The sequence below is a fragment of the Trichechus manatus genome, unplaced genomic scaffold, assembly GCF_000243295.1.
Source record: "Trichechus manatus latirostris isolate Lorelei unplaced genomic scaffold, TriManLat1.0 scaffold00028, whole genome shotgun sequence".
NCBI classification, from domain to species: domain Eukaryota; kingdom Metazoa; phylum Chordata; class Mammalia; order Sirenia; family Trichechidae; genus Trichechus; species Trichechus manatus.
Window position 1 is genome coordinate 14,937,560 of NW_004443964.1, and position 26,420 is coordinate 14,963,979.

Below are 26,420 nucleotides of genomic sequence, written 5' to 3' on the forward strand. Positions count from 1 at the left end.
AGAGGGTTGACATGTTGTGGGGTTGTTAACCAATGTCATAAAACAATATGTGTACTACTGTAAGCCTTCACCTGAAGTACAATAAAAAAAATAGTTGAAGAAGAACTAAAAGGCAATATAAACTAGATGATTTTACATAAACACATACGTTGAGGAAGTGAACTTTAAAGATAAACTTTTGCAGGAATATTACTTTAGCAAATTCCACTTATAATATAGATTATCATAAAATACATAAATAAATGGATGGATGGATGAACACAAGACCTGCAATATTTCAGATATTCAGTATAAATAAAAGAATAAATGGTATAGACCCTACCTTCTGAACATCAGCATCATGTTTCTGTTGTAGCTTAAGCTTCTCTTCATGAAATTTCGCTTCCACTATTTTTGTCTTCATATCCAACTTCAAGGAAAATATTTTAAAAGTATTATTAATTTACTCTTCCCTTTGGCAAGAATACACAATTAAAATAACTCCTAATATGAAAGACAGTATCATTTTCAACTTCTACCTTGTTGCTACAAGTTCTAGCAATCATATTACGTATGCCTATATGCACGTTACATTATTTCAAGTACTTCTAAGCTAATTGTATGTCTTCAAAATAAAGCTCATTTGGTTGGTGTCTTAGTTATCTAGTGCTGCTATAACAGAAATAGCACAAGCAGATGGCCTTAACAAACGGAAGTTTACTCTCTCACAGTTTACAAGGTTAGAAGTCCAAATTCAAGGTGTCAACTCCAAGGAAAGGCTTTCTCTCTCTGTCGGCTCTGAGGAAAGGTTCTTGTCATTAATCTTCCCCTGGTCTAGGAGCTTTTCAGTGCAGGGACCCCGGGTCCAAACGATGCGCACTCCTGGCTCTTCTTGTTTGGTGGTAATGAGGTCCCCAAAAATATGTGTCAACTTGGCTAGGCCATGATTCCCAGTATTGTGTGACTGTCCACCATTTTGACATCTGATGTGATTTTCCTATGTGTTGTAAATCCTACCTCTGTGATGTTAATGAGGCAGGATTAGAGGAAGTTATGTTAATGAGGTAGGACTCAAATCTACAAGATCAGGTTGTAACTTGAGTCAATCTCTTTGCAGATATAAAAGAGAGAAGAGAGCAGAGAGACATGGGGACCTTCCACCACCAAGAATGCAGAACTGGGGGGAGTGTGTCCTTTGGACCCAAGGTCCCTGCAGTGAGAAGCCCCTAGGACTCAGGAAGATTGATGACAAGGACCTCCCCCAAGAGCTGACAGAGAGAAAACGCCTTCCCCTGGAGCTGGCACCCTGAATTCAGACTTCTAGCCTCCTAGACTGTGAGAGAATAAACTTCTGTTTGTTAAAGCCATCCACTTTTGGTATTTCTGATATAACAGCGCTAGATAGCTAGGACAGTTGACAAAACTAACAATACTGAGTATAAATTCATCAATTCTCTCTCCTCCTGCCTCCTCTCAAAAAAGTCATTGTGAAGTTATTTTTTGCTTTTAAATTTAAATCTACGGTATTTTAGCCTTAATTAATTTTAATTTTATTGTTTCTATCCTAATCTTCCAACTATTTTTTCTCACATCTCTGTGCTCAGTTAAAAATACACTTAAAATATTTGCCTACATACTTAAATATGACGAGGTATGAATGAATGTCCATAAATATGGCAAATGATGATAAATGCACCTCTCTCTCCAGTTTTCTCCCCCAGACTGTTAGACCCTGACTCCCTGAGGGCAGTGACTTTACCCCCTTTATAGCATTCATCAACAACTCCCATCCTCCTCAAACAAACACCACATACAAGTGTTCTGAGCATGGTGAGAATGTAACCGATGCTTGAGAATAATAATAAGTGCATCCTAGAAAAAAATTTTCAAAACAGCAGTGACCAGTTTTAAGAACAACAACATAAAGTTGATTATCTCAAACATGAAAGTATTTCACTACCTGATTGCTTACTATTTAAAAGAACATGTACATTGGAGTCTGACCTACCACATTTCTAATTCCAATCCCACCACATATTAACTGCTGTGTCTTTGGGCAAGTCAATACTTTGAGTCTCTCTTTCCTCTTCTGCTAAATAAGGAAAATTGTCCCTACCTCAATGGGTTGACAAAATTACAGTCAATGAAATAGTTTAAGTGATCATACACAGTACAATGCTTGGCACAAAGTAGGTATGCAAAAAATACTACTTTATAACCTTCAAGAAAATTTTCTTTTAAAATATTAGAAAAGTATTATCAATATATTTTATTGAAAATTTTTTAAATACACTTTATATTTTTTCCAGTGCTGTTTCAAATACAAAATGATAAATCTGAACTTAACGAGATAAACATACATGATGAAATCTATATATTAAAATGAAATTTAAATTTTACAAATAAAAGTTAACTTAATATGAACATTTATGTTAACACCAAATAAAATGAAATACTTAGGTATAAATCCAACAAAATACATATAAGATCTATACGACAAAAACTAGAAAACTGATGAAAGAAGCCTAAGAAGATCTAAATAATGGAGAGATATTCCATGTTCATGAATACAAAAGACTCAAAATTATTAAGATGTCAATTCTTCCCAATTAGACCTATAGATTCAATGCAATCCCAATCAAATCCCAGCAAGTTATTTTGTGGATGTTGTTGTTGTTGTTAGGTGCCGTGGAGTTGGTTCCGACTCATAGCAACCCTACACGACAAAGTAGGACTACCCTACAGGGTTTCCAAGGAGCATCTAGTGGATTTCAACTGCTGACCTTTTGGTCAGCAGCTGAACTCTTAACCACTACGCTACCAGAGCTCTATTTTGTGGATACGGATTCCACATTTTACGGAAATTAATTCTAAAGTTGATATGGAAAGGCAAAAGACTCCGAATAGCCAACACGATAGATGAAGAACGAAAATCAGAGGGCTGACATTACCTGACTTTAAGACTTACTGTAAAGCTGCAGTAATCAAGACAGTGTGGTACTGACAACAGAAAAGACAAATATATCAATGGGTGGACAGAAGAGAGAGCCTAGAAATACACCCACACAAATATAGTCAACTGATCTTGGGCAAAGGAACAAAGGCAATTCAGTGGAGAAAGGAAAGTCTTTTTAATAAATGGTGCTGGAACAACTGGACATCCATACGCAAAAAAAGAAAAAATAAGAATCGAGACACTTATCTTACACCTTTCACAAAATTAACTCAAAATGGACCATAGACCTAAATGTAAAACCCAAAACTATAAAACTTCTAGAATATAACATAGGAGAAAATCTAAGTGACCTTGGATTTGGTGATAATTTTTTAGATACAAACCAAAAGTACAATCCATAAAAGAAAAAATTGGTGTTGGACTTCATTGAAGTTAAAAAACTTTCTACTATTAAAAGAATGAAAAGACAAGCCAAAGACTGGGAGAAAATATCTGCAAAACACTTATGTGACAAAGACTTGTATCCCAACTATTCAAAGAACTCTTTAAAATTCAACAATAAGAAAAGAAACAACCAATCAAAAACGAGTAAAAGATCAGACACCTTACCAAAGAAGATATGCAGATGGAAAATAAGCATATGAAAAACATGCTTAACATCATGTATCATTAGGAAATGCAAATTAAAACAAGATACCACTACACATCCATTAGAATGGTTAAAATCCAAGCCACTGACAGTACTTAGTGTTGGCAATGAGGAGTAACAGGAACTCTCATTCATTTGCTGGAGTAGCGTAAAACAGTACTACTTGGAAATCAGGTTAGTGTTTTATCCAAGAGAAATGAAAACATAAATCAACAACAACAAAACCTGTACACTAATTTTTATAGCAACTTTATTCGTAACAACCAAACTAGAAAACAACCCACAGGTTGATTAACAGATTAATGGACAAATTATGGCATATTCATAATGTCAAATACATTGTGTTGAGCAAAACAAGCCAGACACAAGAGTAAATAATGTTATGATTCCACTTATATTTATCTTTTTTGAAAACAATTCCATAAACTAGTTCTCTTTTCCCTGTCTTCTGGTTCTGCAAATACTGCTTCATTTTTCTAATTTGGGTCCATCATCTCTGACCAATAGTGAACATAGAACATTACAAAATCTACATACGCCACATAAAATATTTAAGACACTCTTTTCTGTGGAAGAAAAAAAAAGAATACCTACAAAACCTATGCAATTTGAGGATAGAAAAAAAGTATATTTAATATAGATATCCACATATATTGGCTGAAAACATCATAGGCACTAAATCACATCTTTATAGTCTTAACCTTAACTTTAAATGATAAAGTCTCTGAAAATGTAGAACAAAATTCTAACTCACAAAAAAAAGACCAGCCTTACTGGCCTGACAGAGACTGAAGAAACCCCAAGAGTATGGCCCCCGGACACCTTTTTAGCTCAGTAATGAAGTGACTCTCGAGGTTCACCCTTCAGCCAAAGATTAGACTGGCCCATAAAACAAAACAAGGCTAAAGGGGCACACCAGCCCAGGGGCAAGAACTAGAAGGCAGGAGGGGACAGGAAAGCTAGTAATGGGGAACCCAAGGTTAAGAAGGGAGAGTGCTGACATGTCGTGGGGCTGTTAACCAATGTCATAAAACAGTATGTGTACTAACTGTTTAATGAGAAACTACTTGCTCTGTAAACCTTCATCTAAAGTACAAGAATAAAAAAAAGATGAAGTCTCTGAAATCAATGCAAAAATTAGAGAAAAATTAATACATGAAGCCATTATCAGCCATTAACCCATGATAATTACATTCTTCCAAAACACGGTGGTTTTAACTTTTGTCTCTTAAAAAGCTTTTTTTTTTTTTAATTAAAGGCTCCTACCTTTTTCAGACCCACATTGTTTTACACATTGTTTGAAGCCACATTTCACCTTGCTGATGTTTATTTAAACTTTATAAAATCCCAATTAAGAGCTATCAGACAAAATTTGCTATGTTTAAATATCTAGCTTTCTTCACAAAATATTATTCTTTTTCTTTTTTACTAATAAGCCTTTAAGTGACTAGTCCATACTTTCTACTTATCCTTCTTCCTTTTCTTTCATATTTGCCTTTCACCCTTTATCAAAACTGTAGTCTCAAAGGTCACAATGACATAATTTTCATCTTTCATGCAAAGGTCCTTTAATCACTAAATCTGACGGTAGACTTCATCGTTTCCTCTTTAGCAATCTGCACTATGATCATCCTTCTGTCTTACCTTGGCTTTCGTTGGCTTCAGTGACACGGCGCCTTTCTGGCTCTCCTCTTACTTTTAAGAATGTTTCTCTATATCCTTTGCATTGTCCAGTTCTTCTTCCAGTTCCCAAAGGCAGGCATTCTCCTTTATTTAGTCCACAGTCATCTTCACTATATATAAACATTTGCTTTTGGTGATCTCACTTGGATTTAACACTAACCTCCCATGTAGATAAATCATAATTCTCCATCTCTAGGCTTCATGTCTTTCCAGGTTCCAATTGCCTCCAAGACAGCTCCATTTGGATGTTCCTCTAGTACATCTAATTCAACAATCAGTAAAGAATAGTACCTGCTATGCACCAATAAGCCCTTATTTTTGACTCCTTCTTTTCCCTAACCCTCAACATCCAATCAAACACTAAATCTATCCAGGAAGCAGTGCCTCATTTTAGCCTGACTGTTACCAACCTAGCAGAGTTTCTCATAAACCCTTGCCTCAACTGTTAGAACAGTCTCCTCACTGGTGATGCCCACCTAGAGTCTTTCACCCCATTAAACCATCTGAGACACTATTGCCAACTTACTTTCCTGAAGCACAGTTGTGAAAATGCCATTATCTGGTCAAAACTTCAATGGCTTCCTCTGCCTTGGCTTGGTGGCAACATACATTTCTGGCTTCATCACACTTGCTTCCTTTTCATTTCCCTACACAGCAGCTAAGTAATTCACAATCTACAGCTAAACATGCATTCTGCTCTCCTGCTTCTGTGTGTTCTCTGCTTATTAAAATCCTGCATTATACAAACCCTCACTCAATGTCATTTCCTCCAACAAGCCTTTCCAAGCAGTACTATATATGTGTACACTTATATGCACACATGTACATATATATTAAAATTAAGTTTTACAATTTAGACAAATGAATAGCTGAGCCTAAATTATAAAGAATCTTCAGGGTCAGGCTAAGAAGATTGAGTCATTAAGGATTAGGGCAGAGAAGCCACTCTTATAACAGTGTAAGTGAGTACTTTCTTATCTCATTATCAAAATCAGCCATTGTTTGACTTGTTCTCATCTAGCAATCCTGTAACATTCAAGAGGTTTAGTTTGCAACTGAAATCCACTCTAGGCCATGTGCTCCCACTGAAAATATTTTATGGTAAGAATCAGGTGGGATAAATGGCAAGAGGAAAGTCTCATTTCATGTGACCAAGTCCCTGGGCAATATTATCAGAAGATTCCCTCCGACAATAACTTGAACCAGTCCTGAGCTAAACCATCTGCTTCTAGAAAAAGAAACAGAGCTGTCAAGAAATGGGAACTAGCAGCACAAGGCTGAGAGGAGTGTACTCCATTCTATGCACAGTCTACTGCTAAAGCCAAGGCACTGAATTTGAATGGCTTCTCTTTCTAGAGGCTCCCCACAGGCTGATTTGTGAGAGAATTTCTGAAATTTCTATTTAGAAAAAGTTAAAGAGAATTTACTATTTACTAACTATATTTGGGCCCCATTTTCTCTGAAGTACTTACTTCAAAAAAATCACTCTGAAGTTGGACAGTCCTACCAAATGAATAAAGTTGATGAATACCCTCCCGTAAAGAGTTAGAATAAAAGCATTTTCTTGAGTGTAAAAGTATCCTACTCACAGTCTAACTAGGTAAATTTTAAGACAATTACCAGTGTCATTTGTACATTTTACTCAATTGAATATTTACAAACTTTGAATTAAGGGTTTTTAAATACTTGCCCATCAACTCTTCAACGTTCACTTTTATAGAACAGATTTTTATTCAAAATGATACTTTTACTATTAGTAGTTTTACATGTGTAAATTGTATTTCACGTTTGATAGTGAACTTGGCAGAATACCAAACTAAAATAGCATAATAACCATTAACGATTTTGTGAGAAAAAAAAAAATGCATTAAAGTTATTTCGACAGGTATCATCCACACATTTTAAAATCCAAGAAACTTCCTTAAGTGTTATTTCAAAAGCCTTCATGTTGATCAACTACTTCAATCATGTCAAAAGAAACAACATATACAAAAAAAGAAAGATTTATATTGATGTAGAGAATAGCTCCACAAGCTTTCAATGAAGTATAAAATGTAGCCATTATAATAGTAATAAAATTCTTTTTTGCTTGTGTTTATTTATTGTGCCTAGGTAGCAATTGAATTGTAAGGCTTAAAAGGTCTAAAACATGACAAATGTCAAATCATCTGTACTGTCCAGCTATTTCCATGCATAATCAGCAACTGAATAATTTGCTTTTTAGTCACATTTTCTTTCTAAGTTTAAACAGCCATCAAAGCAAACTGCAAAAGAAGTGATTCATAAAATCATGATCACTCTATTTACTCAGATACCTGTTACAACCATCTTCTAGACAGTTCTCCTAGTTACTAGTCAGAAGAAACTATCGTATGCTGGTAATTAAGACTCTTCCTGCTTAGTATTTCCAATGTACCCTACTCTCAAACATTAACTAGTAATATCTCATAATGCCATTGTTATCCATTGTACTTACATACAAACAGCAGATAAATCACGGAATCACCCTTGTTACCTTATCGCTGGGACTTAGGGTTGTATATATTAATTTCTAATCTCCTCAGAACTCATCACATTAAAGGAAGACGTGATATTTAAACACACATGGTGCAGGCTGGCATTTTTATTTTTTCTAAATTTTAAAAATGTATTCACATAACATATACAAACATAATTTTACACAAAAACATGAACACGATCATATTACGCTTTGCTTAGCTTCACTGCACTCACTGGTGTTTTTTTCCTTTTTTGTTTCTCTCTCCTCCTTTCTCCCTACATCAACACTGGCATTGGGTAGTCCACACTAATGACCTAGTGTGTCTCACTATCTTCTGCCAGCCTCACAGAATCATACACAAATATACATAAACTATCATCCCCAGATATCTATTCTCTTCTTCCTTTGGGGCCCCACTATCACCACCAAGATTGGGCTGGGCACGTGGCTGCATCATGTATAGGGGCATGTGACCACGTGACTAGGTCATGGCCAAGGGGAATAATGGGGCAGAAATAATACAGGCAACTTTTACGACATCCTTAAACATAAAGTGGCTTTCTCTTCATGCACTCTTTCTCTCTTTCTGAAAGATGGAACTTACGAGATAAGGTACTGGTGGGCAATCTACCATGCAGACTCAGATAAATGCAGTAACTGCCACTTCAGACCCAGAGACTAAATCCATATGCTGAGGATGGCAGAGGCATCCCACCAGCCTAGGTCCCCAGTGACATCACAGAGCAGAGCACCTCCTACACACCCTGGACTGTTATGTGAGAGAGAAACTCTTCCTTTAAGCCACTATACTCTAATAATAGATTTTTTTTGAACCATGTATGTTCCACACATACAAAAAAAAAATTCTGCATCTTGCTTTTCTATCTGAACAATATCTCATAAGAATTCCTCTAAAATTACTTTTACAGCTTTTATTTGTTTTTTAATTGCTGCCTACTGGTGGTGCAGTGGTTAAGCATTCAGCTGCTAACCATAAAGGTCAGCTGTTTGAATCCACCAGCCACGCCTTGGAAACCCTATGGGGCAGTTCTACTCTGTCCTATAGGGTCGCTATGAGTCAGAATCAACTCGATGGCAATTTTTTTTTTTTTAATTCCTGAAGAGGATAAAGCAGAATTTATTCAACCATTTCCCTTAGTGTACATTCACTGTTTTTAGTGTTTTTCCACTCCAATGACACAAAAGCATTCTCATACATGCACCCTATGCACTAGAGCTTTGCTGTCTACAGGATGGATTTTCCAGAAGACATGCGGATGGGTCAATGAGTAGATATATTTTTATCATAATAGATTTCTCCTTCTATTAAAGGTTATAAAAATTCACATTCCCATCAGAGAGTAAATACCTCATTACTACTCTAATTTGCATCACCCTGAAAATGCCTGTATCTTAGTCCCTTTTCATTTGTTTTTGGGCCATATGAATTTGTTCTGTGAAATTCCACTTCATAATCTTGATCCACATTTTTCCTTGTCAATCAGTAAGTCTCTATACTGTATACATTAACACTCAGTCTGTCCCAAATATTTTCCCAAATTTATTATTTTCTATTAAGTTGTATATTAAGATTTTTGTCATAAAAATTCTTTAATATCATTTGCTTCACATATTTCTGTCATTCCTTTTATGGTTTCCGGGTTTAAAAAGCACAGAAAGGTCTCCCCAATTCCTACACTTTTAAACAAGATTTTCATTGTTTTGAAAGTTTTTGTTTTGGCTTTTTTAGATTCTTTAGTCCATCCAGAAATTTTGTTTTTGTTTTTCTAGGATAAGGACCCAATTGTATTTTCTTCCAGATACATGAGAAGTTGTGCCAGCTTCATTTATTAAAGAACAGCCTTTTCTCAATGTACTGATATACAAACTTTGGTATTAAAATTTTAGTTTTTCTGAGGTTCAATTATTTTTGTTGTAATGTTATTTGGGTTTTACTTTCAGGGTTACGCCTACCTCATAAGTTCAGAAATATTCCTTCCTCTTATATTTTCTCAAAGAATTTGTATAATATTGGAAATAGTTCTTCTTTAAATGAGAGCTCACAGAAAATATAACTGGAAAAGGAAGGAGTATTTTAGTAGCCCATTCAGATAACTGTAGATATTCTTCTTCCGTACACCAACACTCACAAGCGCTAGTTTTTTAGTTAGTTGCAATGTGGATTCTGAAACTTCATACTTGGTCACATTAAAATCTATTGGTCTATCTTTCACTTTGAATGGACCTTTTACTTATGTGTGATTTTATAACACCATGCATTACTCATTTGGAAAATACTAGTTCAATTAGTTGTGTAAATCCCCAAATATTGAAAATTTCATTATATATCAAAACTTCACATTAATTAGTATCTTCAGCAACTTCATCAGAAAAGTCTTAGTATTGGAAAGGTGTCAAGCTCACAGTGTCTGCTGCAAGTTTTCCAAAATTCTAATTTTCATTTAAAGTTTAAATTTTATCATTAGCAACAAATACTGTGAGTTGTTTTGCTTGAAGTGACAGGCTCAGTTTGCTCATTTCTGAGAAAATGCCAAATATCCAAGTCCAAATAACCATGATTTGGCAGTCAATCATTCTTTCAAATAAAAATAGCGTTCCACAAAACAGCAGCTATTACAACTCACAGCTCAAAGAATCACACAAGTGCTTTTCTTCTAGGCAACCACTGTACTTTGATACGTTCTATATGCCTACTTCCATTTCATCACTCAGATATCAAAAAGATGCATATTAAAGGTATAACAATTGATAAAATTAATATTTTTATTGCTTCTTCACCAAGGACACTAAGTAAAACAGATTTTTTTTTTCTGCAAATGTGTGGCAGTGAAGAATGCAATGACTACTTGTATACTTTGGTGCCACTGCCTTGCTGTGTGCTTACAATTTTACCCAGCATTGCTTTTTCACCATCAATGTAAATGTCAACAGTTGACAATAACATTTCAATATTATTATGAAAATAATTTTGACCCCATAGGCCTCATGAAAGAGTCTCAGGAACTCCAGGGTTCACAGACCACACTTTGAGAACTACTCTAGAGAAACTCTTGCGTATCGGGTTACAAGACTGTTCATGGGATTCTTGCTGTAAAAGCTAAAAATCAGAATAGATTCAACAAGAAAATGGTAAGAAAATGTGGCAGATTTATTTAATGGAAAGCAATGTAAATGAACAAACTACAGCTACGTGCCTCAATACGGATGAATGTCACCAACATACTACTGAGCTAAAGAAACAAGACACAAAAGAACAGATACAATTTAATTCTATTGAAGTTCAAAATCTGATAATATTTTTATTTATAAGGATGCAGGTATTAGTGGTAAATCAACTTCTGAAAACAAGGGAAGAAATTATCATCACAAAAACCAGGACAGTAGTTATGTATAGGGAAGATATATATATATGTATATAATTGGGAAGGGCCAGATAGCAGACTTCTGGGGTACTGGCAATGATTAATTCTTGGCTAGGTAGTGTTTACAATGGTATTCCCTTGTATAATTATTTGTTAAATTTTGTGAGACCGTGTGTATCTTCATGCTATATTTCATAATAAGAAATGTTTAAAAATCCTAGTTCTCTCATTCATTATGTCAATGACTAGATTTTTTATCTTGGATTTATTTAAATTCTATATTTAAATAGCAGATACACAGAAATAAAAATAGCCTAATGGCATTACACAGAAGAAAGAAGCAACATCCTTTTCAGGCAATAGGTAGGAACACTCAATGTGGGTGGAGGTGAAGTTCAAAAGGAAATTTCTATTTCACAAAATGAGCAGTTTCTACCATCTGTTCTCTGACAATTGATGGTTTCTCTGAAAACTGATCTCCCCTTGTTGTGTTGTCTCTTCTTTCATTTGCAGTGACAACGGTTTTCCAAACGTCTTAATCCATGTCAGGAACCTTTTTAAAGAATATTATAAAAATCCCACTACTTGATGATGCTCACTGTCACCCAATTCTGTGATGTGGATATCAGAGGAAATGTGTTAGCAATTACAAAGGCAAACACGTCCAGGTATATCTGTGTATGATAGGCTAAAGTTAAAATAAAGGATCATTGTCACTGAACATGTGTTTTCCCATAATGCTCAAAATTTAAAACTTAAAAATTTAAAAGAACATCCTAAAATATTTTACAGGTGTATTTTTAGCCACCAAAAGAAAACCAATGCAATTCTTTAATAAAATAAGGTTGCAAACATTATGCATTTAACGTCTTAGGTATTTTCTACAAAATTATAAATTTCAAATGGAAGTTGTCTTTTAGTAAGTTTGACTTATAAAGGCTAATAAAATATTTCCGGACTCTCTAATAAAACTTCACCAGAACTAAATACTTTATTAAAAGCTTCATGACATGACACAGATAAACTCTGTAATCTGTATAAAATTTCGTATCATTCAATTCACTACACGTTTACTGTTTTATTTAACATTAGCATTTCAACCTCCTAAAATTTTTGGGTTTATAACATTACTTAAGGACTGAATAACCTAGATTACCATCACTACTTACAGCATAAACCTCTGAAATGGATCTGAGATTTAAATATAAAAACAAGATTTAAAAAAAGAGACAAAGAGTTTAATTTTTTCACAGCCTTGGAGTAAGAAAGGCTTTTCTAAGCATAATACAAAATCTAGCCATTGCAGTGAAAAGACTGATAGCGCCAACTATTTAAAAGAAAATTTCTATACATGAACAATAACCACATATAAATCAAAAGACATAGAGAGAAAAATATCTGCTGGTTATATGACAAAGACCTGAATTCCTTAACATATAAATTGCTCCTAGGAATCACTATGAAAACAGACAATTCAATGAAAATATGGAAAAGAATACAAAAAGATAACTCACAAAAGTGAAATAAAAAAAGACAATATACATACAAAAAATAGGTTCATTCTCACTTATAATGAAAGATATGTAAATATCAAAACAAGATACTATTTTGCACCTCACAAATAAAGATCAAAAGAGTTTATAATCCAGGGTTGATGAAAGAATGAGAAAATATTCTCTTACACTACTGCTGGAAGTTAAATAGATATAACTTTTTTTTTTTTTTAAAAAGGGGTTACTGAAATATAACTGACATTACCATAAAAACTCACCAACTTAAAGTATGCAATTCAATAGTTTTTAATATACTTATAAAGCTGTGCAACCATCATCACAATCTAATTTTAGAACATTTTTATCACCTCAAAATGACACCCCATACCAATTAGCCATCACTGCCCATTCTCGCCCACGCCTGCAGCCCTAGACAGACCTAGCCTGACTTTAACCGCAACTTGTCGATGTCAATCAAAAATGTAGATGTATACATCTGTGGTGAGCAATTCCATTTCACAGAATTTATCCTATAATAATAAACATAAAATATACAAAGATACGCACAGAGATGTTCTGAAAACACTGTTACAGCAAAATACTATAAACCCCTTAAGTCAGTCAATAGGAGACAATCAATAAAATATAGTATATAAGTAAAATTTTAAAAATCATTAAAAAGAATGAGGCCATATTGCTGATATAGAAAGAACAGCAGGCTATATAGTTAAGCTCAAAATATAAAATGCAAAACAGTGTACAGAGTATGATGTATGATCCCATTTGTATTAAAAAAATGAAATATTCCTACAAAATTTTAGGAGGATATACACTGAATTTTTTGCAATGATTACCACTAAGGAATGAAGATAAGGGGTTAGGAGAAGGAGTATTAAATATTTAATATTCAAGGTTTCATTTAAAAATAGCAGTTGACTCACTTGAAGAAATCCTATTTCTTGTTTTAAAAAACACCACCCAGCAAAAACAAAAGGACATTTTTAGAAGAGATTTAGATGAGAACTTACACAAGACACGTTAGAGTTTTTTTAAGATGGACATACAAGGATCTACTGAACGTCTAAACAAAAGCGTTTATCCTCATGTCCACCAGTAAATGTTACATAGCTATTCATTTAAATTTAGGGATATATCCAAGTTACAAAAGTATCTCTGGAAGACGGAGAAAAATAATAAAGCAGTATGATAGCTATTTTCTTTTAAATTTTTTTAAATTGTACTTTAGGTGAAGGTTTAAGTTTCTCATTAAACAGTCAGTACACATATTGTTTTATGACATTGGTTAACAACCCCATGACATGTCGACACTCTCCATTCTCGATCTTGGAGGATCTTTTTTTTTTTTTTGGTGAAAATATACATAACCAAAGATACACAGTTTCAAAAATTTCTACATGTACAACTCAGTGACATCGATTACGTTCTTCCAGTTGTGCTGCTATTCTCACTATCCTTTTCCAAATTATTCCATCACCATTATCTTCAACGCACTGTCCCCTAGGATTCCCATCAAACCTTTTGAGTTGCTGTTGTCAATTTAATATCACAGAGATAATTCTTTTTTTTTTTTTTTTGTACTTGAGATGAAGGTTTACAGAACAAAATAGTTTCTCATTAAACAGTTAACATATTGACCTATGAAAATGGTTAACCCCACGACATGTCAACACTGTCCTTTCTCAACCTTGGGTTCCCTATCACCAGCTTTCCTGTCCCCTCCTGCCTTCTAGTCCTTGTCCCTAGACTGCTGTGCCTCATTAGTCCCGTTTTGTTTTATGGGGCTGTCCAATCCCCAGGTGAACGGTGAACCTTGGGAGTGACTTCACCACTGAACTAAAAGGGTGTCTGGGGGCCATACTCTTGGGGTTTCTCCAGTCTCTCTTTCAGGCCAGTAAATCTGGTCTTTCTTTGTGTGTTAGAATTTTGTTCTACATCCTTCTCCAGCTCTGTCCAGAATCCTCTGTTGTGATCCCAGTCAGAGCAATCAGTGGTGGTAGCTGGGCACCATCTACTTGTACTGGACTCAGTCTGGTGGAGGCCTTGGTAGCTGTGGTCCATTAGTCCTTTGGACTAATCTTTTCCTTGCATCCTGTTCTCTACATTCTCCCTTGCTCCCGAAGGGGTGAGACCAGTGGAGTATCTTAGATGGCTGCTCACAGGCTTTTAAGACCCCAAACGCTACTTACCAAGGTAGAATGTAGAACATTGTCTTTATAAACTGTGCTATGCCAATTGAGCTAGATGTTCCCTGAGACCATGGTTCCCACCACCCTCCGTGATGGCTATTTTCTGTTTCAACAATGAAAATATTTTTTAAAAACTAATATATTTTAAAAGAAAAATATTTGCTCTGCATTAATAATATAATTAGTATGTCTGTATTTACAAAGGCAATCTAAACTGCTACCTTTTGCTGGCTTCAAATGATTCCTGATTATCTTTGACCTTTTTTTATTTTCATTCTCATTTTTACATATAATAAATTACTTGTACCTTATAATAATATACAATATTCAATAGGCCTCCAAGTATTAATTTTCATTTCAAAAAAAGTTAAAATATTTATGGTACTAAGGTTTATAAAAATCCATCATTTCAATTTATCATTAAAAAGATATAATTTTTACCCCAAAGAAATATTTGGAGATGCATATGAAGATACATATATAAGAATACCCACCCCAGAATTATTTACATTAATGAAAAGTATAAACAATGTCAATATACAACAATCAGGATCAGTTAAATAAACAGGATGCTTCCATGATTTGAAATAAGATACAGACATTAAAAATAGATGCTTACGAACAACATTTAATAGCATGAAAAATACTTAACATATGCAATGCAATATATACAATGTCATCTCAATTTTCTAAGGAAAAATACATGTTTATATGCTGCAGAGGGAAAAGACTGATATTTTATTGGAGTTTTTATTTCTGCATGTTAATTTTATGGTGATTTTACTTCCTTCTTTACACATGTCTGTATTTTCCAAAATTTCTTCAATAAAAAATTGCATACAGTATTTTATGATTTAATTAGAAATGCTACTTTAAAAGAAAGAAGACACCAAGAGAGTTTTCACATTGAGGCAACTCAACACATACCTTGAAATATTTTATGGCGAAGAAAAGAATATGATCAAAACATTTTATGAAAAAAAAAATTTCAGAAATGATTATGTAATTGCAGAAAGGGTTGTTTTTGCTTAAACGTTCCCTGGGTATATTTTAACATATGCAATAAGTTGATGTTCACATGCAAACTTCTCAATGATGCCACAAACAGATTCATTCATTTAAAATATGCACACAAAAAAAACCCTAAGGGTGTGGAAAAAAGAAAGCCACATACATTTAAACATGAATCTTGGATGCAATACACAATAGCTTTAAATACATTTTCTTTCAAAGAACACTGGAATGTTTACTCCTGACCCAGGCTGTCATTATAAAGAGAAGAAATCTTACTCCATGAAAGACAAAAGAAAATTTTCAAAAGCCAACATTTCATTTTAATCCTTTTCATTACTCTTTGGCAAGTAGCCTCAAAAGTAAGAATTAGCACAAAATAAAAGAAAAAATGATTGGTAATGACTTGGAATGCCCTTTTAAAACAATGACAACATAAAAAAAAAGAAAGAAATGCAAAACAAGAGCTCACAAGAAGATGTGATGAATATAAGAAGTATTACCCCAAAACAGGCTTTTTAAATGTAATAATGTGTTTATTTCATTAGTTTTTTAAACACCAGGTATGCACTAAGAAACAAAACTCTACATCCCTTAAGTTGGAGCTACTAAATGTCAGATGGAATATCACTGAGATCAGCTGCAGTAATTCTACCAGATTGAAATTTAAAAAAAGAAAAACTAGCCCTTCCTCTTCTATTATCAACAATAGCATCAACAACAAAATCAATGTCTTTTGTGATATTTTATAAAGAAGGTGGTCAGAAAACTATCATATTAAAAGGAACCAATTTGAAATTGAACTTCGGAAATTCTGAAGTTAAAAATGAAAGAAAAATTAATGATAAAATTATTTAAATAAATTTATTAAAAACATTAATAATCTAAGCCTATTTTACACATTTATACATTTAAGTTGTGCATTACAATTTGCAAGTTACGTACATATGCATTATTCTCATTTGATTTTGCTAATAATCCTGAGATCAAAAATTACCTCCTCATTAAACAAATTCTAAACTAATATTCTTGACTTCTCAGGGTTATGTGACTAGAGAATAGTAAAGCTGTATTTAGTTCTACTCTGCCCTATAGGGTTGCTATAAGTCGGAATCAACTCTGTTGCCAACGAGTTTGGTTTACTTTTTAATCCTGACTCTGCAGCCTGTGCTCTTAACCAATAAACAATACTGCTTCTCTAATAATTCTATTTTAAAATGGCCAAAGAAGGGTAGTTGATCATGTCATTTATCAGCTATAGCATATCTTAATTTAGCAGATCAATTTAAATAGTAAGAATAGTAAATAGTAAGGTTAAGAATACAGTTTTTTCAGATTTCTAATCTAACAGTTTTCCACCACACCACACAGATGATCAAAGTGTTTCATTGGGGTCATAAGCAAGAACAAAAATAACAATAATGATTTTTAAATTTACCAGAACAAAAAACAAAAGGAAATTAACATTTGTTTAACAACTACGATATGTCAAGCATATAGTTGCTTCCAAAAAAAGAACAAACCCATTGCTGTTGAGTCGATGCCGACTCATAGTGACCCTCTGGGACAGAGCAGAACTTCCCCACAGGGTTTCCAAGGCTGTAAATCTTTACAGAAGCAGAACCCCATCTTTCTCCCACAGAGCAGCTTGTGAGTTTGAACCGCCAGCCTTTTGGTCAGCAGCCAAGCACTTAACTACCGCACCACCAGGACTCCTTTATAGTTGCTTAACCTGTACCAAAACCAAACCTGTTGCCATCGAGTCGATTCTGACTCATAGGGATCCTACAGGACAGAGTATAACTGTCCCGCAGGGTTTTCAAGGAGCAGTGGGTGGATTCTAACTGTCGACCTTCTGGTTAACAGCCAGACGCTTAACCACTGTGCCACCAGGACTCCTTACAGACTACAAAATCCTCAAAACAGTCCCACAAAGCAGGTATCTTTCAATTTAGGTGGGGAAATTGAGACTCACAGAGGTTAAGTATGTGACGGTTTTCACACAGCTAATAAGTAAAAGAACCTAGATTTAAACCCAGGTTATTTCTGACTCCAACCAGTCCTGATGGTAAGTGGTTAAGAGCGTGGCTGCCAACCAAAAGGTTGGTGGTTCCAACCCACCAGTCGCTCCATGGGAGAAAGATGTGGCAGTCTGCTTCTGTAAAGATTACAGCCTTGGAAACCCTATGAGGCAGTTCTACTCTGTCGTATGGGGCTGCTATGAGTCGGAATCAACTCATCGGCAATGAGTTTGCTTTAGTTTTTCATTCCTGACTCCATAGCCTATGCCCTTAACCAATAAACAATAATACCTCTTTAATAACTGTACTTTAAAATGACCAAAGAAGGGTAGTTTATTATGTCATTTATCAGCTATAGCATAGGTTAATTTAGTAGATCAGTTTAAACAGTAAGAATAGTGAAACTAGAAAGACACATTACAAATAAGTTGAGATAAAGGAAAAACGGAAGCATTCGATGAGGTCAAATACACTGTCTCTTAAAAACTGCCATTTCCCCTATCTCCTGGTATCAGGAACTGACCTTCAGGAGACAGCCTCTCAGGACACCCTTATCTAGTGAGAACAGAGTTGGGACATACAAGATGGAAGATGGGTGATAAAAAATAAAGACAAACCCTGCCTACCTTAGATTATTATTTTAACTAGGACCTGGAAACTCACAGTATACAAAAATTTAACAAGTGTGTTAACAATTAGATACAGCAGAAATATCTCAATCCTACCTCTTTTTCATGCATTCGAGAGAGTAAATGATCATCGTGAAAACTGCTGGATTTTCTCAGGCTGAATTTGGGAGTCGTCTGTTGAATAAATAAGAATTATGCAATAGTTTTACAGATCTGGTTTATCCTCAGCCCAAAAGTAAATTTCAAAATGCCTAAAGTTCATGCCAAACTATTAACAACACTGGAGAAAAAGTGATTCATTCACTTCCAGGCAGCTAGGTTAATAAGACTATCATGCTTCATAACGTGAGCCTACATTATTTTCTGTAAAGAGTTAATGGTTATTTTATTAAAAAATACCTGTCCCTAGAAAAAGTCCAATGGAATTCTCACCTACCAGAGAAACTGGGACAGGCTTCTGTCTCAGATACCGAGGATTTTCTATCTGAAAATTTTGAAAGAAAATAGGCTTTATTAATTTTGAAGTATAAATTATTATTTGATAAAATATAAAATTAAGCTGCTATAGGAAAAAATGTTCTATATGCCTTAATATTTCTGTTTTTTTAGATAGGTATTATATATAACATTTTTAGTGGTTCCCTGACAAAGTATAAAACATAAATTCCTTTGTATGCATAAATGCACCTTCATGATCCTATCTCTAACTGTTCACCCTCATCTTCCATTACTCCTGTGTCATATTTTATGCTCCCAGAATCCTGAATGACTTGTATTATCAGAAGACTACAGGTTTTCTCATATCTGTCTCTATGCATTATTCTGTCCATTATTCCCTCTAACCTCTATAAGCATGCTCCTATTCATCCTTCAAGTCTCAATTTAATCACTACACTCCTAGGCATATTTGGTGGATGAAACTTTAAACATACTTCCACAATAGCAATAGTGTAAATAACAACACGCATGTAACTATAATTTTAAAATAACTTCAGATATATAGAACACAACAAATCAGAATAAGTCAAAAATACAAAGATGCTAAACAGGAGCTCATCAAATTTAGGAAAAGAAACAGAAAAATAAGGCAAAAACCACCGAGGAAGTGAAGAACAAAGTAAGAGCTATCCAAACAAGACCAAGATAAAACTGAAATCACAGCAGGAGACACACAAGACAGAAACTGAAACTAAACAAAATCCAGAAAATAAAACTGAAATAAAAACAGATATTTAAAAGGGACCAGAGAGAAACTGATTTAAAAAGAAAGAAAACAGGCAACAATAATCCAATAAATGTATAATTGGATTCCCTGAAGAAAAAAGTCAAATACAACTGACTATTTTAAAATTATTAAAGAAAACTTTTTTTAAAATAAAAGAAGATAAGAATCATTATATTGGCATTTCCTACTGTTTATCTTAGAAAACTGACCCAGAACTATCAACTCTGAAACATGCTCAATATTTTCAGGATAATTTTTAAAAATCTCCAGACTACCAGGTGAAAAGAATAAGACATTTACAAATGAAAAAAAACAAAACATCAGGTAAATATCATATTTCTTGACTGTAATGTACAACATACAGAGTAAGATAACAGTAAAACAATATACTTAATAAACTCAGGGAAAAAAAATATGAACCAAAGTATTTTATGTCCAATGTAGATTTTCTTCAATAATGAAGGCCATAAAACACCATTTCAAACATGCAAGAACTCAGAAAATATCGTATTACAAGCCCCATCCTGTGGAATCTACCAGAGAATGAACATTTTCACTTAGTTAAAAGATAATCAAGGAAACTTCAACCAAGAATAAAGGTAAAATCTTTCCTGATTAAGTATTATCACATCTGTAACTTTCTTTCAATGGTTCAGATAGAGCAAAATCACAAAATTTAAAAGGTGGTGGGTACAGGAGTTATCCTGGAAATATTTTTTTCTATGTAAATATCTTAAGAATAAAAATTGGAAAAAAATGTTTTGACCATCTGTTGTATCCAAATAGACAACTGTCGCATATTTTACTTGTCTGAAACCAAATACCATTGATGAACCTAATTAAACAGTAGTTTGCAATCACTGTATACCTTAAATATATACTAGGGGAGCTTCTAAATAATGTTAATTTTGACGGGAAACAGGATAACAGACAAGAAGAAAATTCATACAGGTAACAATAATAACAACAATGGCTGACTCCTCATGAGAAACAATACATGGTGCAGGACAAAGGAATACTATCTTAGAAGTACTGAAAGAAAAAAACTATCAACTGAAAATTTTACATCTAGCTAAAATATCTTTCATAACTGAAAGTGAAGACTTTTGCTGCCAGTTAAGTAAGAAGAACCAAACTTATATTATTGCCTAAAACACATACACACATAGCTTTTAAATACCAGAAAACAGGCAGCCCAAGACACGGATATTGAAAAATTAATCAAATAAGGTGAGACCAATGACTGACCAGCTTTCTAACTAAAGAGAGTTTTGAAGCCACAGTGCAGGGAGGAGGAACCAATAAAGCTGGAAGTCTACCTGATTTGAGACAGCAAAGTGCAGAATCTGAAAAAGCCGAAGTGGCTAGAATTCACAGGAAAGAGTACTGGAAAATGAGAGCTGTAGACAGGAGAGAATAGCACAGACAGCAGGCATCAGTCAACTATGACCTGGGGGCCAAATGAGCCCACTGCCTATTTCCGTAAATAAAGTTTTACTGGAATACAACCACATTTGTTTATGTACAGTCTATGACTGTCATCACACAACAACAGCAGAGTTGAGCAGTTGTGACAGTATATATTTTCAAATGTTAACTATCTGGTCCTTTACAGAAAATGTTTGCTGACACATGCTCTAGAGATCTACAGAGGGTTCCCTTCGAGTATGGTGCTCTTCACCACAAGTATTTAAGAAAACTACCTGAAATCAAATTAAGAACACCCAGAAAAAATAAAGTAAAAACATCTGAGACATGCCTTAGAACTCATATAGAAGAGGGAATATTCCCACCAACCAAAGTGGAAAAACATTGTGATCCACAGGTCATTGAATCAAGAGCTCAGAAATACACTTCCTCATTAGTGCAGCAAAATTGTTGTTGCTGCTAGCTGCTGTCGAGTCACTCCCAACTCATGGCAACCCGAAGCACAAGATAGGACCATAGGGTTTTCACTGGCTGATGTTTGGAAGTAGATCGTCAGGCCTTTCTTTCTAGTCTTTCTTAGTCTGGAAGCTCCAATGAAACCAGTTCAGCAACATAGGAACACAACCTCCACTGACAAAAAGGTGGTGGTTGTGCTAAGATGCACTAGCTGGGAATCAAACCCGGTTTTCCTGCATGGAAGGCGAGAATTCTACCACTGAACCACCACTTCCCTTAGAGCAGTATCAGCACTACCCTAAAGGTTGGATTAGTCACACATGACAAAGCTTTAAAACAAGTCTCAAAAAGATCAAACTGTTTCCAAGTATCCTAACTGCATCTCAGAACAAACCTCAGAATATTTAAAGGAATACAAAAATATCTAACATCTAACAAAGTAAAAACCAGTCAGATATTCAATGAAAAAAAAAAATTACTATGCTTCCAAAACAGAAAACAGTGCTGAAACATCATTTTCTCCAAAGTGAAGAAAAATATCAATCTATATAGATAAAGACCCAGACATGACATAATTAGTAGATAAGACTATTCAGTTATTCTAACGGGATTCCTTATAGTTCAAGAAGGTAGACGAAAGATCAAGATATAAAGATATGGAAAACATAAAAAAGAAGCAACTCATACTTTTAGAGATAAAAAATAAATATCTGAGATGAAATATACACTAGAAGAGATAAACAGATTTGACACTGCAGAAGACGAACAAATCTGAAGACAAAGCAATATAGGAACAGAAACTATACAAAACAAAACACAGAAAACAGGGCTTCAAACTCATTAGAAATGGTTCAGTCATGGCCATTGTAAACAAGGGCAGCATACGCACTGCATAGCAACCAAATCTGCTGTTTATCAGATTTTGACCCGAGTAGGAAACCAACAGTGGTGCTTCACTCAAAGAGGCAGCCGAGTGCGCCGCTCTGAACGTTTCAGGAGCCTGACACAGGAGACTGGATTATTGGCAGGACTGTGGGGAGCCACACATTCAAAGTGGCACAGTCAGCTGCCATCTTTGAGTGGGACATCGCTGTTTGTTTCCTACTTGAGTCAAAATCCAACGGGATACATATTTGGTTGCTATGCAACACGTACGCTGCCCTTGTTTACGATGGTCATGACTGAACCATTTTGAATCGGTTCGAAGCCCTGACAGAAAATAAAATTTTAAAAAATGAACAGAGGTCTGTGGGATGATTTCAATGTAATTGGTGTGCCCAAAGAATGAAAACAGGCAAAAATATTTTAAATTTTTTCAAACTGATGAAATCTACGATTCTACAGATTAAAGAGGTCAACAAACTCCATGCACCAAAAAAAAAAAAAAAAAAAATAAGGAAAGCTACACCAAGAAACATTACTTAAATCCTGTGATAAAGTGATAACTTTAAAAGCAGACAGAGAAAATAGGCACATTACATACTGAGGAACAAAGTAAGAATGATAGTAGTTTCTTTTTTTTTTAAACAAAATATTTTATTTTGTTGTTGCTAAAAATATACACAGCAGAACATACACCAATTCAACCATTTCTACATGTACAATTCAGTGACATTGATTACATTCTTCAAGTTGTGTAACTGATAACAGGCTTCTTGTCACCAACAATGCAAGCTAGGAGAGAATGGGGTATCTTTAAAGTACTCTATACCCACTCAAAAAAAAAAACAAAAAAAAAAAAAAACAGGGGTTGGGAGGAAAAAAAACTTTTTCAGACATACAAAAGGTAAAAAGATTTATCACCAGCAGAACTACACCATATAAAAATGTTTAAAAACAAAGTCTTTTAGACAAAAGAAAATTAAACTAAATGGAATCTCTACACAAAGGAATAAATAACACCAGAAATGGTAAACAGGTGGGTAAGTATAAAAGGATTTTTTTCTTATACTTTAAACGGAAACCCTGGTGGCATAGTGGTTAAGAATATGTAATAAATAATTGAGTGATCAAAGCAAACTAGAAACAATATATAATAAAAATAATACGCTGTGTGGTTTAAAATATTAACAGATTAAAGGAGAAAAACTATGGCCCTCTCAAGAGATGAAAAAAGGTATTTCAAAAAATTCCACAACCATTAATGATTTAATATACTTATATACACTTGTAAAAAAGAGGAATAGAAAGAAGCATACTTAACTTGATAAACATTTATAAGAAAAAAAAAAAAGCAAGCATTCTTATTTCAAAAGACTGAAAGCATTCCCTTTAAGATTAGCTAAAATTCCCACTACAAACATACTCTTAGTCAACACTGTACTGGAATCCTAAACAGTACAATAAGACAAAAAAGCCAAAAAAAGAAAAAAAAAAAAAAAAGACGAGGAAGAGAGAGATACAAAGATTAGAAAGCAAAAGAAAAAAAAAGAACACCACACTGCATTATCTGCAGATGATATGACTATCTACATAGAACTCTAAAAATAAATACACAACTAAATAATTAATAAACCTAGAAACCTAGTACAAGTTTGGCAAAATTGCAGATACCAGATCACTATATAAAAGTCAACTGCACTCCTGTACATAACCAAAAATCATCTAGAAGAAAAACAGATTTTACAGAGACATCATTTATAATTATAAAATCATATACAATTCCTAAAAATAAATTTAAGAAAAGATACCAAAAATCCAATTGCCATCGAGTCAATTTCGACTCACGGTGACCCATGTCTGTCAGACTAGAACTGTGCTCCATAGGGTTTTCAGTGGCTGATTTTCCACAGGTTGCTAGGCCTTTCTTCCAAAGCACCTCTGGGTAGACTTGAACTGTCAACTTTTTCGTTACTAGCCAAGTACATTAAAGAAAAGATACATAAGGCTTTTATCAAGAAAAGAGTTAAGCTTTATCGAAAGACATTAAAAACTGAATAGAAGTAAAACCATGTGTTTAGATAGTCTCAATACTGTATAAATGTTAATTCTCCTTAACCTGATCTAATGTCTAAACGTAATCCACCTCAAATTCTGACAAGATTTTTGGGGCACTTAATAAGTCATTCTATACGTATATAAATAAATAAAGGCACAGGAATAGTTAAGATGTGTGAAGAAAAACATCAAGGGCAACTTACAAAGACATAAGAAAACTATAGTAACTGACAAAAAATATCAGAAAGAAACTCAATTATATATGGGAGCCTGGTTAATGAAAGATCAAGCATTGCAAATTAGTGAGAAAATAAGAGTATGGTTGTTTTAGTCATCTAGGGCTGCTCTAACAGAAATACCACAAGTGGATGGCCTCAACAAAGAGAAGTTTATTCTGTCCCAGTCAGTAGGCTACAAGTCCAAATTAAGGGTGTCAGCTCCAGGAGAAGGCCTTCTCTCTCTCTCTGCTCTGGAGGAAGGTCCTTGTGATACATCAGTCTTCCTTTGGTCTGGAAGCATCTCAGCGCAGGAACCTCGGGTCCAAAGGACACACTCTGCTCCCAGCACTGCTTTCTTGGTGGTATGAGGTCCCCATGTGCCTCTGCTTGCTTCTCTCTTTTATGTATCAAAAGAGATTGGATTAAGACACTATCTAATCTTGTAAACCTCATCAGTATAACCTCCTCATAGTGATAGTTTACAACACATAAGGAAATCACATATAACCTCATCGTAGTGATAGAGTTTATAACACATAACGAAATCACATCAGATTTACAAAATGGTACACAATCATACAGTACTGGGAATCATGACCCAGCCAAGCTGGCAGATATTTTTGGGGGACACAATTCAATCCATGACAATGGTCAATAAATGGAAGAGAATAAAATCAGCTCCTCTCCTCACGCCATATATAAAAATAAACTCCCAGTAGATTAAACACTTAAAAGTAGAGCTATAAATATTTTCACAAGACAAATCAGAAGAATGACTTTATGGCCTAAGAAGATTTCTTAAACAAGACACAAAAAAGCGTAAATAAGAAAGAAATTAATAAATTTGACTACTTTAAGAACTTCCCTTCAATAAGAGACACAAAGAAAGTGAAAAGACAATCTATAAACTGGGAAGAGAAGACTTGCACAAAGACATAGTCTCAAAAATGTGTAAAGAAGGCCTTTAAAACTCAATGAGGAAAAGACCAATAACCCATTAGAAAAATGGTAAAAACCTGAGGCACGTTTCATTGATGGGGAAATATGAAGGCTAATAAACATTAGGAAAAATAATCTCAACCTCTTTAGAAACATGAAAAAGGTACAGTAATACCACAGTGCGAAAACATTTTCAGATTAGCATACATATATTACAAATTTAACAATGCAAATGGTCAAGACATGGAGTTCTGCCGGCGGGAGTATAAAGTGGTACATCTGTTTTGGAAGGCACTTATTAAATAAATATAATAATAAAATCCACTCAAATATTCTACCACAGAAAGAGGAATATTCTTTAGTAAATAAAAACCCATTACCGTTGAGTCAACTCTGACTCACAGCAACCCTGTAGGACAGAGTAGAACTGCCCTATAGGGTTTCCAAGGCTGTAAATCTTTACGGAAGCAGACTGCCATATCTTTCTCCCATGGAGCAGCTGGTGGGTTCGAACTGCCAACCTCTGGGTTAGCAGATGAGTGCTTAACCTCTGCACCACCAGGGCTCCATAAGTAAATAACACAGTACTATATACACACAAAGGAGTTCCGGTGGTGCAGTGCTTAAAGTGCTCGGCTGCGAACCCAAAGGTTGGCGGTTTGAATCCATCAGCCACTCCGCAGAAGAAAGATGTGGCAGTCTGCTT

At 34.5% G+C, this 26,420-nt stretch overlaps 1 protein-coding gene across 3 annotated transcripts in view; it reads right to left on the reverse strand.

Annotated features, from left to right (window-relative positions):
- CEP112 (centrosomal protein 112) overlaps positions 1–26,420 on the reverse strand; it is a 443,305-nt gene that overhangs the window by 371,058 nt on the left and 45,827 nt on the right. For all 3 annotated transcript variants that reach the window (XM_023729297.1, XM_023729296.1, XM_023729295.1), the window contains 3 exons: positions 18,948–18,995; positions 18,608–18,685; positions 323–409 (listed from right to left, as the gene is read on the reverse strand). In XM_023729297.1, the coding sequence (XP_023585065.1) occupies positions 323–409; positions 18,608–18,685; positions 18,948–18,995 (213 nt within the window). The remainder of the gene's footprint in view (positions 1–322; positions 410–18,607; positions 18,686–18,947; positions 18,996–26,420) is intronic.